This window comes from Ranitomeya imitator, chromosome 5, assembly GCF_032444005.1.
Source record: "Ranitomeya imitator isolate aRanImi1 chromosome 5, aRanImi1.pri, whole genome shotgun sequence".
NCBI lineage: Eukaryota > Metazoa > Chordata > Amphibia > Anura > Dendrobatidae > Ranitomeya > Ranitomeya imitator.
The window spans coordinates 416262486-416278326 of record NC_091286.1 but is presented as its reverse complement, the minus strand read 5'-3'; the positions used below and the strand labels follow the sequence as shown (position 1 = coordinate 416278326).

Below are 15841 nucleotides of genomic sequence, written 5' to 3'. Positions count from 1 at the left end.
ATGCATGATAGTGTCAATATCACAGTACCATACAACCCAAAATAAGGTGCATAACTTTTAGTGCAATAAAATGTAGCAGTTCAGGACATCAAACACATGACAAAATAGAAAGATTATGATTGGAGCTGTGGAGAGCGGCAGGGGGAGAGGGAACTAGAAAATACAAGGACCCAAACCTCAGACAAAAAACCCTATCATACCCACAGTCTAAAAAAATTGCATGAGGTCATGAGAAGTGAGGAGGCAAGATGTGGGATAGGTTCCCTCAAGTATCGCCGCCTAGATTGTGGCTTCCTCAGGGAAAAGAGTAGCTACTTGGTTTGGGGATGGGTCCTCGTATTTTCTAGTTCCCTCTCCCCCTGCCCCTCTCCACAGCTCCAATCATAATCTTTCTATTTTATGTCATGTGTTTGATGTCTTGAACTGCTACATTTTATTGCACTAAAAGTTATGCACCTTATTTTGGGTTGTATGGTACTGTGATATTGACACTATCATGCATATTGCATAATGGGGCCATGAGTGTTTGTATCTTCTATAGTTTTGCAGCAACATCATTTTGACATCTTTGTTGTGGGTGACACATGTTTTGTGGGCTGTCATTTCCCCTATACTAGGGCATGACACATGAATAGGTATTTTTTGCATAATTGCAAATTTTACGTGTTTTTAACTGTATTGTGTGTTTTGTTCTTCACATGTATATATCTTTTGAGGTTTGCTAATAAAATACAACTTTGATATTGTCATATGTGGAGGTGTTCCTATATATGTGGGCATGAGCTTTGCCTGTCATGATACATCAGAGGTAGATGCAATAAAAAAACGTTTTAATCTACATATATCATTTATTCAATTACCCTTCAAGTAAAAAAAATCTATATCTCTGTACAAACACAAAACTTTAATAAACTATTAATTTCCATTACTTTCCCATATTGCTGATGTATTGTCCTTACCTGTGTATCCAGCATTACATGTACAGATATAACTTCCCACTGTGTTAGTACAGGTGGCATCAGCTGAACACTTGTTCTTTCCTCCACATTCATCAATATCAGCACAATATGACCCGTTACCTGATCACAACACAGAAATGATGACTTATTACTAAAGCCTGTGATTAAGAGCTCATCCACAACTGTTTTACAATAAGGACATAAAGTATTAATGGATGATACTAAATTCTATAGGACAAACTGCAGTCAAAGTCTATGAGATTGTACTAATGATAGGACATTCTACACAAACAAGAAAATATTTACACGACCTTATATTAAAGGGATAGTCCAGTACCCAGACATCCACTTTTTAAAATAAAAAATAAAGCTATATTGCTGAAAAAAACAAGGGGAACACTTAAACAACACAATGTAACTCCAAGTCAGACTTCTGGGAAAACAACCGGTCCAGTTATGAAGCAACACCGATTGTGAATCAATTTCTCCTGCTGTTGTGCAAATGGAATAGACAACAGTAGAAATGATAAGTAATTAGCAAGACAACCATTATAAAGTAGTGGTTCTGTAGGGCAGAACCACAGACCATTTCTCTGTTCTCATCCTTTTTGTCTGCGGTTTTGTTTATTTTTGCATTTTGTAATTTCTTTCACCTCTATAGGCACTGTACAGTAGCATGAGGTGGTGTCTACAACCCACTGAAGTTGCAGCAGCAACCTAGATTTTCAATTTAACACAGAGGTTGTGCTTTCACACATTTTTCTCTGACTCTGTTCCTCATTGTAACCCAGATAAGACCCTATTGCGCTCACTATCTTTCCAGCTTTTGTTACAAATGCAGCTATAAAATAAAGCTAACATATACTCATCTCCTGCACAGGCGCCATACCAGCGATATCAGCGCCGTCGCTCTCGGGGTTTCCATGACATTGCTATGTCACGTGAGACCCGAAGCCAATCAACAACCAGAATTGGGTTTCTGCGCTGTCCCTTGTCCCACAATGTCATGCGAGCCCCAATAGATAGTGCACTGACATCTCTGGAATGGCGTCAGTGCAGGAGATGAGTATATGTTATTATATTTTACAACAATCACAACTTATTTATAGAGGGGATGTCCAGGTACTGAAGAAACCATGTAATGAGAGTAATAACAATTTTAGCTAAAGTCAATTAATTAATATGTAATTCACATTCTGAATATTCCTGATGTTTCTAAGATACCAGGTGTTCTTATTGATAGACTATAGATGGAGTCCAGTGAATGGCTGAATATACAGACATCTACAGTGATAAGTGATTACCTTGGTATCCATCACTACATGTGCATAAGATGATTCCTGTTCTATTACTACACGTTGCACCAGGAGAACAATCACCATCATCCTTACATGATGTCAGTGGCTCACAGTCATATCCATCACCTAGGAAAGAAAGCAATGGAAAAAGTAAAACGATTAACTCAAAATACTGAAGACACTCAAAATGAAAGTTACCTTTAACTCCTCCTGCCACAATTCATTTTTGTTTTTACACCCTTTTCCTCTTCTGTTTCGAAGAATCACATTTTTTCTGACCACAGAAGAGCTTTTTTTTTCTCTTGAACGAGGTACAGTTTTTAATTACTTCATTCATTTGCGTAAAAAATACCAAGTGTCATAAAATGTCTAATTTAGGTTTTTCTGCTATTAGTTTTTTTGTTTTGCTTTTATTGTATTCACTCAGCAGTGGAGATGGCTAAGCAAAATGATTTATCAAGTCAATACAAACCAAATTTATATAGTTGAGTTTCTTAGTAAAATTGGAAGTTTTAGGGTATGTGCACATGCTGCGGATCCGCAGTGTTTCCGCAGCTGCGGGTCCGCAGCGGTTTCCCATGCGTTTACAGTACAATGTAAACCTATGGGAAACGAAATCCGCAGTGCACATGCTGCGGAAAAAACGTGCGGAAACGCAGCGGTTTACAATCCGCAGCATGTCAATTCTTTGTGCGGATTCCGCTGCCGGTTTACACCTGCTCCAATAGAAAACTGCAGGTGTAAAACCGCAGCGGAATTCGCAATAGAAACCGCGATAAATCTGCAGTAAAACCCGCAGCAGTTTTGCACTACGGTTTTCCAAAATCCGCTGCGGAAAAATCCGCAGTCCTCCACAATACGTGTGCACATACCCTTAATAGTATCATTTTGGGATATACAATGCCTTGAAAAGTATTTATACCCCATAACCATTTCCACGTTTTTTCATTTTACCCCCACAATTTAAATGTATTTTATTGTTATTTTATACATGAAAAACATATCTTTGTACTATGTTAGCCAGTAGATAATCTGTCATCTAGCTGTACCTTGCTATTTGTTACTGTTTTTTCAGTTAACCAAATTTTAATATTTTTCTATTGGAATTTTATGCTATATGCCAACGGAAAGTAGCAAATATTTGTGAAGTATAAAGGACATAACACATGGTTTTCTAAAGATTTAAAAATATATTAAATTGAAAATTGTAATGTGCGTTTGTATTCAGCCCCCATTAGTCAATACTTTGTAGAACCGCCTTTCACTACAATTACTGCTACAAATCTTTTGGGGTATGTCTCTGCCAGCTTTGCACATCTTGGGGCTGAAGTTTTTGCCCCTTCTTTGGAAACTAGATCTAGCTCAGGTAGATTGTATTGTCCAGAAAGATGAAGGCAGCACTCCAGTAGAAAAAATACGAGTATTTTATTGGCCCATGTGCGACGTTTCAGTCCAAAGTGTGGTAGATTGTATGGAGAGAATCTGTGAGCAGCAGCTTTCAAGTCTTCAAGAATGTCAATGGGATTTAGGTATGTGCTTTGCCTGGGTAATGGTCATCATGGTCGTCATGCTGCTGGAAGGTGAACCTACGCCCCAGTCTTAAGTCTTTTGCATCCTCTAATAAGTGTTCCTCCAGGATAGCCCTGTATTTAGCTCTGTCTATCTTCCCATCAACTCTGATCAGCATGATGGTGGTGATGGTGTTTTCAGGGTGATGTGCAGTGTTAGTTCTAAAGTTCTACTTTAGCTTCATATGACCAGACCACCTTCTTCCACATGCTAGCTAGGTCCCCCACATGGCTATTGCCAAACAATCTTTCATTCTCTTTACACGTCATAAATTCTTGTCACTATGTGCTGATATATACATATATATATATATATATATATATATATATATATATATATATATATATATATTTATGTATATATATATATATATTTCATGACTATGAAAATTGTACATTCACACTGAAGGCATCAAAACTATGAATTAACACATGTGGAATTATATAGTTAACAAAAAAGTGTGAAACAACTGAAATGATGTCTTATATTCTAGGTTCTTCAAGGTAGCCACCTTTTGCTTTGATGACTGCTTTGCGCACTCTTGGCATTCTCTTGATGAGCTTCAAGGAGTAGTCATGGGAAATTCATAGTTTTGATGCCTTTAGTGTGAATTTACAATTTTCATAGTCATGAAAATACAGAACAATCAATCCACATAGCCCCGTCAACTCAGCGGACAGTATCAAACAAGATAGGATTAGATACACAGCTCAGCAGACAGTATCACACAGGATAGGATTAGATACACAGCTCAGCAGACAGTATCACAAAGGATATGATTTCATACACTGCTCAGCAGACTATTACACACGATAGGATTAGATACACAGCTCAGCAGACTATTACACAGGAATGGATTAGATACAGAGCTCAGCAGACTATTACACACGATAGGATTAGATACACAGCTCAGCAGACTATTACACAGGATAGGATTAGATACACAGCTCAGCAGACTATTACACAGGAAAGGATTAGATACACAGCTCAGCAGACTATTATACAAGATAGGATTAGATACACAGCTCAGCAGACAGTATCACACAGGATAGGATTAGAAACACAGCTCAGCAGACAGTATCACACATCATAGGATTAGATACACAGCTCAGCAGACAGTATCACACAGGATAGGATTAGATACACAGGTCATCAGACAGTATCACACAGGATATGATTACATACACAGCTCAGCAGACTATTACACAGGATAGGATTAGATACACAGCTCAGCAGATTATTACACAGGATAGGATTAGATACACAGCTCAGCAGATTATTACACAGGAAAGGATTAGATACACAGCTCAGCAGACTGTCACACAGGATAGGATTAGATACACAGCTCAGCAGACAATATCACACAGGATAGGATTACATACACTGCTCAGCAGACTATCACACAGGATAGAATTAGATACACAGCTCAGCAGACAGTATCACACAAGATAAGGTTAGATACACAGCTCAGCAGACTGTCACACAGGATAGGATTAGATACACAGCTCAGCAGACTATCACACAGGATAGGATTAGATATACAGCTCAGCAGACTATCACACAGGATAGGATTAGACTATGATAAATCTTTTTTTGGGGGGGAAGAAAATATACTGAATATGTTTTTTGTGCATTTCTTCATTTCTGAAGGAGAAAAACAGGTGATTTCGTTTTTCCCTTTATTTTTCACCACCTCAGGAGACTTGAATCATCTTGCTTGCTAGTACCATATACGGCCAGTCTCACACGTCCAGATAATTCCAGTACCAGAGAAAATGGTACAGGAGTTATCCGTGTCCGTGTGTCCGTGTGCTCACGTAGGCCATCCGTGTGGGATCCATGTGATGTCCGTGAGTACGTTTTTACGGTTCGTGTGCTGTCCGTGTGCTGTCCGTGCGCTGTCCGTGTGCGTGTATTGCAACAATTTTTACAATTTTAACCCTATGACAGGAAAAACGCAAACGGACAGCACAAGGATGGCACACAGACAGCATCCGTGTGCGGTACGTGTTTACACGGACCCATTGACTTTAATGGGTCCTTGTGATTCGTGCGCTCCCACGAACACTGACATGTCTCCGTGTTTTGCAAACGGACACACGGTCTGTGAAAACACGCTGACATGTGCAGAGACACATTTATTTTAATGTGTCTACGCGAGTCAGTGTCTCCGGTACGTGGGGAAACTGTCACCTCACGTACCGGAGCCACTGACGTGTGAAACCGGCCTACTGTGATATATTTTAGTGAAAATGATGATGAGACACAGCCTGCAACAGGGCTTTTCAGACCTACCAAGATGGTTACAAAGGGAGTCTCCAATATATCTCCAATCACAATGCCAACCCATCAACAGCCCAAAAGCATGTCAACATGTCACAGGCATTCTGATGGACACTTGAATGGATGCCTGGATGACAGAATTGGGCGATTTAACTGCTGTTGTCTAGTGACGAGTATACTCGTTGCTTGTGTTTTCCCGAGCACGCTCGGGTGGTCTCCGAGTATTTGTTAGTGCTCGGAGATTTCGTTTTTATACTCGCTTATCACTACTGTTGTCACAAATGGCAGAGTATAAGGAGATAAACAGCAGACACTTAAGGTCGCACTGGACGCTGCTGTTAGTGGAAGAAGTCGGCGGTATAAGAGAGCCAGAAACCACCGTGTATGGATCGGGATCAGGTCCTTTGTCCCCTCCATGCACCCACATTCTACATAGGACATAGAATGGCTTTTACATTCTGTGAGTGAAAAGGGTTATTAAGAATACCTTAAATTTCAAACAGATTGCTAAATTTATGTATAATTTACTTTTTTGGCTTTGGCCCGATTGTATCGAAAAATATTACAATTAGACATTGATTAAAAAAGTAAAAACAGGAATGAATGACAAGTCAGAACTCACCCCAGAATCCAACATTACAGGCACAGGTGTAATTTCCTATTGTGTTAGTGCAGGTGGCATCAGGTGAGCAGATATTATTGGTCTCACATTCATCAATATCATCACAGTGGGTCCCGTTACCTGATCAATGTAAAAAGTTGTAACATAAGAGACAGATTGCATAATAAAAATGTATTTACCTACATACATGATCTAAATAGTTACAGTTTTATAAGAATATCAACCATTAACACATTTAGCTCTAATAAAACCAGAGCTATCAATCAAGGAAAAGGGTGTGGAGACAAATGAAAAATTACAAGGTGGGAAGGTGTGCTAAGCTCTACTGCTGAACACTTCAATGTATCCCGCTGATTCTGAGATTATTTTTTTCTTGACATACTGTACTCCATGATAGAGTGGAAAAAATGGAAATTTGTATAAAATTTGGAAAATTTTGCAATTTTCATACCTTTAATCCTTATACCCTTATGTGTCACACAAAATAGTTAATAACTAACATTTCCCACATGTCGACTTTAAATCAGCACAATTTTTGCAACAAAATATTTTTTTTTAGGAAGTTATAAGGGTTAAAATTCGACAAAGAGATTTCTATTTTTTCAACAAAATTTACAAAACCATTTTTTTAGGGACCAACTCACATTTGAAGTGACTTTGAGGGGTCTATGTGATAGAAAACACCCCAAAGTTACACCATTCTAAAAACTGCACCCCTCAAGGTGCTCAAAACCACATTCAAGAAGTTTATTATCCCTTCAGGTATTTCACAAGAATTTTTGGAATATGAAAAAAATGAACATTTACCTTTTTTTCACAAAAAAATTACTTCAGATACAATTTTTTGAATTTTGACAAGGGTAACAGGAAGAAATGGACCCCAAAAATTTGTTATGCAGTTTCTCCTGAGCATGTCAATACCCCACATGAGGGGGAAAACTTTTTGAATGCAAAATTTGCTGGAACAATTGGCGGACGCCATGTCGCATTTGGCGAGTCTCTGAGGTGCCTAAACAGTGAAAATTCCCCCACAAGTGACACAATTTCGGAAACTAGTTCCCTCAGCGAACTGATCCAGATGTGTGGTAAGCATATGGCTTGTGTGAGCAGGACCTATGATGACGTCGCGGTCACATGACCGTGACGTCACGGCAGGTCCTTGTCGCACACCAGCCCTGGAAGCGGAAGCTGCCGCTTGCAAAGGAGCGGTCCCGGGAGCATGGCGAGGAGCGCGAAAGGCGGCGGATGGTGAGTACAGCAGGTTTTTTTTTTATTATTATTTTTTAACATTACATATTTTTATTATTGATGCTGCATAGGTAGCATCAATAGTAAATAGTTGGGGACACACAGGGTTAATAGCAGCGGTAACGGAGTGCGTTACACCGTGGGCCGATAACGCTGCCATTAACCCTGTGTGAGCGGTGATTGAAGGGGATTATGGAGCTGGCGTCGGGCAGTGAGTGCAGGGGAGTAGGGGAGGGACTAATCGGACTGTGGCCGTCGCTGATTGGTCGCGGCAGCCATGACAGGCAGCTGCCGAGACCAATCAGCGAATGAATAACCGTGACAGAAGGACAGACAGACGGAAGTGACCCTTAGACAATTATGTATATAGATATATAGACACTCATTATTAAACTCACTTTAAGAGATTAGCATATTTCAATATGGAAATTTCTCTTCATGTGCAAATGTAAGTCCCTATTGTGTTAGTGCAAGTGAACAGATGTTATTGGTCAGGTCATTCCTATCATCACAATGAGTAATATCTCCTGATTAATACAAAAACTTTTAGCCAAAGCACAAGAACAAGCAAAATGTCAGATTGCTTGCTGTTAAAATTTGCCCTCGTTTTTCCCATAGTCCACTATTGCTACTTTCATTTGTACACGTCAGAAATTAGAAAATTGTCCTATCTAACATAGGCACAAAATGTCAAGAAACTTCTGGCAGCAAAATGGGTAACTGAAGATGTAACATTAGAGTTAGATGTTGTATTGAAAATATATTTATCAAAGTTTTCCTGTTTTCAGCAGACTACAAAAAAAACCTACTTTAAGTTTTTTAACAGTGAGAATTAATGACAATAACTATTATAACAAAAGTTAATATAATGCGATCAATTTATTTCCTCACCTGAGAATCCATCATTACAAGTAGAGTTGAGCGACCTTGACCTTTTTAGAGTCGAGCCGGGTTTCGCGAAACCCGACTATCTCAAAAGTCGGGTCGAGTGAAATCGGCCGATTATGATGTAAAGTCGGGATCGACCGAAACACGAAACCCAATGCAAGTCAATGGCGCAGCATAGTCGGCAGTGAGTGGGGGCCAGGAAAACACCTAGAGTGCCCATTTTAATGTCAAAACCATCCATTCTTCTTAATGAAGCTTGTCAAGCGTAATTTACCTTATAATAATTGGAAGGCATTTGAAATTGGGGGTCATTTGGCTAAAGTTGTGGGGGGTAGGGCTGGTTCAAGTAATTAGTGGGCCCAGGAAATCTGGACCACGTCACGGCAGTGGAGCAGGGAGAGGTAAGTATTTCAACTTTGCAAGTGCTGTGAACCTGAGCAAGCAGGGGGGGCCCACTTGTTGGCATTGGCACTGGCACAGGGCACCTCAAAGTACAGCGGTGTGTTTGCACGGCGGGGGCGCCTCCCACCGGCAGCAACACTTTTGCGTACTATGAGAGGCCCTGTGCCAGTGACGTCGCCAACTAGTATTCCTCCCCCCACCTGATGAAGGAACCTGCACTTTCATCTGCACCTTCCTCTTTGTCCCCGTGTAAGGTGGTATGGTATGCGGGAAGAGCAACCTGACTTTCAGCAGGGTCACAATGTTGTTGTGTAGCGTGCACGGGGAATGTTGCGTTATGGGTCAATGTACCAGCAGACTCATCTATCACTGGCTGGGCAATGGGCAGGATGAGGAGGAAACACAGATATAGGCCCAAATAATAAAGTGGGCTAAATGCAGTTCAAAATTGGTAACACAGGAATAACCAGGGGGCATTGCAGTGGAGGACAACTGGAATGAGAGGCTGACACAGAGAGTAGGCCCAAATCAGTAAGTAGTCGAAATGCAGATCAAAATTGGCAACCGTAGTAAACAGGCGGCACAGCTTTGTTCAGTGGAGGAGAACAGCAAGGAGTGGCAGACACCGATAGTAGGCCCCAACCCAACTAGTAGGCCAAATGCAGTCTAACATTAACAACTACTTAACGAGAGCCTGAAAATGGAATTTCAGGACAGGAAACCAGGAGAACAGCAAGGAGTGGCAGACACCGATAGTAGGCCCCAAACCAACTAGTACGCCAAATGCAGTTGTTCCATTTAACCACAATTTAATGAGAGCCTGAAGATAGAAGCTCAGGAAAGGCAACCTGGAGAACACCTTGGAGTGTAACACACCATCTCTCTCCACCCGATACCCATTTTGTTGTCCTAATGCAGTGTAGTTTTCTACAACTACTAAACGAGAGTCTGAAGACCGAAGCAATGGCAAGGAAACCTGGGGAACACCTTGGAGTGTAACACAACATCTCTCTCCACCCCATACCCAATTTGTAGGCCTAATGCAGCCTACTTTCCGACAACTACTAAACGAGAGCATGAAGATCGAAGCTCAGGAAAGGCAACCTGGGGAACACCTTGGAGTGTAACACACCATCTCTCTCCACCCCATACCCATTTTGTAGGCCTAATGCAGTGTACTTTTCTACAACTACTAAACGAGAGTCGTAAGACCGAAGCAATGGCAAGGAAACCTGGGGAACACCTTGGAGTGTAACACAACATCTCTCTCCACCCCATACCCAATTTGTAGGCCTAATGCAGCCTACTTTCCGACAACTACTAAACGAGAGCATGAAGATCGAAGCTCAGGAAAGGCAACCTGGGGAACACCTTGGAGTGTAACACACCATCTCTCTCCACCCCATACCCATTTTGTAGGCCTAATGCAGTGTACTTTTCTACAACTACTAAACGAGAGTCGTAAGACCGAAGCAATGGCAAGGAAACCTGGGGAACACCTTGGAGTGTAACACAACATCTCTCTCCACCCCATACCCAATTTGTAGGCCTAATGCAGCCTACTTTCCGACAACTACTAAACGAGAGCATGAAGATCGAAGCTCAGGAAAGGCAACCTGGGGAACACCTTGGAGTGTAACACATCATCTCTCTACACCACGGAAGGGCTGATTCTTAGGAAGGAAGGCTGTCGGAAAGAAGCCGGGCGCATCCGAGGGTGATTATATTCTTATTAGGTATATACTCACCCTCGGACGCGCCCTGCTTCTTTATTTGTAATGAATGTTTATTTGCAATGTGGTTTTGACTTACTCTATTATTTTGGTAATTAATGATTTTATTATTTTCATTGTTTTGCATCTTCTTGGCAATAATATAAAGAAGACGCGACAGGACAACACTCGGTGGATGCCATATCTGTGTTTTCAATTGAAAAAACCTTTCAGTTAACTACTTGCAGGAGAAAGTTATTGTAGCTGGTGGCCATTTTTAGTACTGTACCAGATTTTAGTTGTATGTGTTTGTTTTTAATGTTAAAATGTCTGCATTTGATATCTCTCCAGTATTTTCTTTTTTATAAGCAAAATACTTATTTTTATATTTTCTGATGTTGGTTCAAGGGGTACACGGGCAGCAGTAGACAGGTCAGTGGAGGCCTAGTGGAAGGAGGGACCGCAGACAGGCTTCGAAGCCCTAAAATAATAAATTGGGCTGGCTGTAGGCAATTTACAATTGGTTCCAGGGGAACACGGGCAGCAGTAGACAGGTCAGTGGTGGCCTAGTGGAAGGAGGGACCGCAGACAGGCTTCGAAGCCCTAACATAATAAATTGGGCTGGCTGTAGGCAATTAAAAATTGGTTCCAGGGGAACACGGGCAGCAGTGGCCTGGTCAGTGTAGTAGTAGTGGAAAGAATGGGCCGCAGACAGGCTTTGAAGGCCTAACATAACAAAAATTGGGATGTAGGCAATTTACAATTGGTTCCAGGGGAACCTCGGACAGCAGTAGACAGGTCAGTGGAGGCCTAGTGGAAGGAGGGACCGCAGACAGGCTTCGAAGCCCTAACATCATAAATTGGGCTGCCTGTAGGCAATTTAAAATTGGTTCCAGGGGAACACGGGCAGCAGTAGACAGGTCAGTGGAGGCCTAGAGGAAGGAGGGACCGCAGATGCGCCAATGTTTCCCCCATACCCAATTTGTAGGCCTAATGCAGCGTAGTTTCCAACAACTACTAAACGAGAGCCGGAAGATCGAAGCTCAGGAAAGGCAACCTGGGGAACACCTTGGAGTGTAACACACCCTCTCTCTACACCCCATACCAAATTTGAAGGCCTAATGCAGCGTAGTTTCCAACAACTACTAAACGAGAGCCGGAAGATCGAAGCTCAGGAAAGGCAACCTGGGGAACACCTTGGAGTGTAACACACCCTCTCTCTACACCCCATACCCAATTTGAAGGCCTAATGCAGCGTAGTTTCCAACAACTACTAAACGAGAGCCGGAAGATCAAAGCTCAGGAAAGGCAACCTGGGGAACACCTTGGAGTGTAACACACCCTATCTCTACACCCCATACCCAATTTGAAGGCCTAATGCAGCGTAGTTTCCAACAACTACTAAATGAGAGCGGGAAGATCGAAGCTCAGGAAAGGCAACCTGGGGAACACCTTGGAGTGTAACACACCCTCTCTCTACACCCCATACCCAATTTGAAGGCCTAATGCAGCGTAGTTTCCAACAACTACTAAACGAGAGCCGGAAGATCGAAGCTCAGGAAAGGCAACCTGGGGAACACCTTGGAGTGTAACACACCCTCTCTCTCCACCCCATACCCATTTTGTAGGCCTAATGCAGTGTACTTTTCTACAACTACTAAACGAGAGTCAGAAGACCGAAGCAATGGCAAGGAAACCTGGGGAACACCTTGGAGTGTAACACACCATCTCTCTCCACCCCATACCCAATTTGTAGGCCTAATGCAGCCTACTTTCCGACAACTACTAAACGAGAGCATGAAGATCGAAGCTCAGGAAAGGCAACCTGGGGAACACCTTGGAGTGTAACACACCATCTCTCTACACCACGGAAGGGCTGATTCTTAGGAAGGAAGGCTGTCGGAAAGAAGCCGGGCGCATCCGAGGGTGATTATATTCTTATTAGGTATATACTCACCCTCGGACGCGCCCTGCTTCTTTATTTGTAATGAATGTTTATTTGCAATGTGGTTTTGACTTACTCTATTATTTTGTTAATTAATGATTTTATTATTTTCATTGGTTTGCATCTTCTTGGCAATAATATAAAGAAGACGCGACAGGACAACACTCGGTGGATGCCATATCTGTGTTTTCAATTGAAAAAACCTTTCAGTTAACTACTTGCAGGAGAAAGTTATTGTAGCTGGTGGCCATTTTTAGTACTGTACCAGATTTTAGTTGTATGTGTTTGTTTTTAATGTTAAAATGTCTGCATTTGATATCTCTCCAGTATTTTCTTTTTTATAAGCAAAATACTTATTTTTATATTTTCTGATGTTGGTTCAAGGGGTACACGGGCAGCAGTAGACAGGTCAGTGGAGGCCTAGTGGAAGGAGGGACCGCAGACAGGCTTCGAAGGCCTAACATAATAAAATGGGCTGGCTGTAGGCAATTTACAATTGGTTCCAGGGGAACACGGGCAGCAGTAGACTGGTCAGTGGTGGCCTAGTGGAAGGAGGGACCGCAGACAGGCTTCGAAGCCCTAACATAATAAATTGGGCTGGCTGTAGGCAATTTACAATTGGTTCCAGGGGAACATGGGCAGCAGTAGACAGGTCAGTGGAGGCCTAGTGGAAGGAGGGACCGCAGACAGGCTTCGAAGGCCTAACATAATAAATTGGGCTGGCTGTAGGCAATTTACAATTGGTTCCAGGGGAACACGGGCAGCAGTAGACAGGTCAGTGGAGGCCTAGTGGAAGGAGGGACCGCAGACAGGCTTCGAAGGCCTAACATAATAAATTGGACTGCCTGTAGGCAATTTAAAATTGGTTCCAGGGGAACACGGGCAGCAGTGGCCTGGTCAGTGCAGTAGTAGTGGAAAGAACGGGCCGCAGACAGGCTTCGAAGCCCTAACATAATAAATTGGGCTGGCTGTAGGCAATTTAAAATTGGTTCCAGGGGAACACGGGCAGCAGTAGACAGGTCAGTGGAGGCCTAGTGGAAGGAGGGACCGCAGACAGGCTTCGAAGGCCTAACATAATAAAATGGGCTGGCTGTAGGCAATTTACAATTGGTTCCAGGGGAACACGGGCAGCAGTAGACAGGTCAGTGGTGGCCTAGTGGAAGGAGGGACCGCAGACAGGCTTCGAAGCCCTAACATAATAAATTGGGCTGGCTGTAGGCAATTTACAATTGGTTCCAGGGGAACACGGGCAGCAGTAGACAGGTCAGTGGAGGCCTAGTGGAAGGAGGGACCGCAGACAGGCTTCGAAGGCCTAACATAATAAATTGGACTGCCTGTAGGCAATTTAAAATTGGTTCCAGGGGAACACGGGCAGCAGTGGCCTGGTCAGTGCAGTAGTAGTGGAAAGAACGGGCCGCAGACAGGCTTCGAAGCCCTAACATAATAAATTGGGCTGGCTGTAGGCAATTTAAAATTGGTTCCAGGGGAACACGGGCAGCAGTAGACAGGTCAGTGGAGGCCTAGTGGAAGGAGGGACCGCAGACAGGCTTCGAAGGCCTAACATAATAAAATGGGCTGGCTGTAGGCAATTTACAATTGGTTCCAGGGGAACACGGGCAGCAGTAGACAGGTCAGTGGTGGCCTAGTGGAAGGAGGGACCGCAGACAGGCTTCGAAGCCCTAACATAATAAATTGGGCTGGCTGTAGGCAATTTACAATTGGTTCCAGGGGAACACGGGCAGCAGTAGACAGGTCAGTGGAGGCCTAGTGGAAGGAGGGACCGCAGACAGGCTTCGAAGCCCTAACATAATAAATTGGGCTGGCTGTAGGCAATTTACAATTGGTTCCAGGGGAACACGGGCAGCAGTAGACAGGTCAGTGGAGGCCTAGTGGAAGGAGGGACCGCAGACAGGCTTCGAAGGCCTAACATAATAAAATGGGCTGGCTGTAGGCAATTTACAATTGGTTCCAGGGGAACACGGGCAGCAGTAGACAGGTCAGTGTAGTAGTAGTGGAAAGATCGGGCCGCAGACAGGCTTTGAAGGCCTAACATAATAAATTGGGCTGGCTGTAGGCAATTTAAAATTGGTTCCAGGGGAACACGGGCAGCAGTGGCCTGGTCAGTGTAGTAGTAGTGGAAAGAACGGGCCGCAGACAGGCTTCGAAGGCCTAACATAAAAAAAATTGGGATGTAGGCAATTTACAATTGGTTCCAGGGGAACACGGGCAGCAGTAGACTGGTCAGTGGTGGCCTAGTGGAAGGAGGGACCGCAGACAGGCTTCGAAGCCCTAACATAATAAATTGGGCTGGCTGTAGGCAATTTACAATTGGTTCCAGGGGAACACGGGCAGCAGTAGACAGGTCAGTGGAGGCCTAGTGGAAGGAGGGACCGCAGACAGGCTTCGAAGGCCTAACATAATAAATTGGGCTGGCTGTAGGCAATTTACAATTGGTTCCAGGGGAACACGGGCAGCAGTAGACAGGTCAGTGGAGGCCTAGTGGAAGGATGGACCGCAGACAGGCTTCGAAGGCCTAACATAATAAATTGGGCTGGCTGTAGGCAATTTAAAATTGGTTCCAGGGGAACACGGGCAGCAGTGGCCTGGTCAGTGCAGTAGTAGTGGAAAGAACGGGCCACAGACAGGCTTCGAAGCCCTAACATAATAAATTGGGCTGGCTGTAGGCAATTTACAATTGGTTCCAGGGGAACACGGGCAGCAGTAGACAGGTCAGTGGAGGCCTAGTGGAAGGAGGGACCGCAGACAGGCTTCGAAGGCCTAACATAATAAAATGGGCTGGCTGTAGGCAATTTACAATTGGTTCCAGGGGAACACGGGCAGCAGTAGACAGGTCAGTGGTGGCCTAGTGGAAGGAGGGACCGCAGACAGGCTTCGAAGCCCTAACATAATAAATT

General features: G+C 43.3%; 1 protein-coding gene across 12 annotated transcripts in view; it reads right to left on the bottom strand.

The window, feature by feature from the left end:
* Positions 1-15841, bottom strand: part of LOC138638065 (latent-transforming growth factor beta-binding protein 4-like) — a 385781-nt gene that overhangs the window by 80106 nt on the left and 289834 nt on the right. For 11 of the 12 annotated variants that reach the window (XM_069727038.1, XM_069727040.1, XM_069727039.1 and 8 more), the window contains 3 exons: positions 6732-6851; positions 2264-2383; positions 960-1079 (listed from right to left, as the gene is read on the bottom strand). In XM_069727038.1, coding sequence (XP_069583139.1) covers positions 960-1079; positions 2264-2383; positions 6732-6851 — 360 coding nt within the window. The remainder of the gene's footprint in view (positions 1-959; positions 1080-2263; positions 2384-6731; positions 6852-15841) is intronic. The other variant, XM_069727047.1, reaches the window with a different exon arrangement.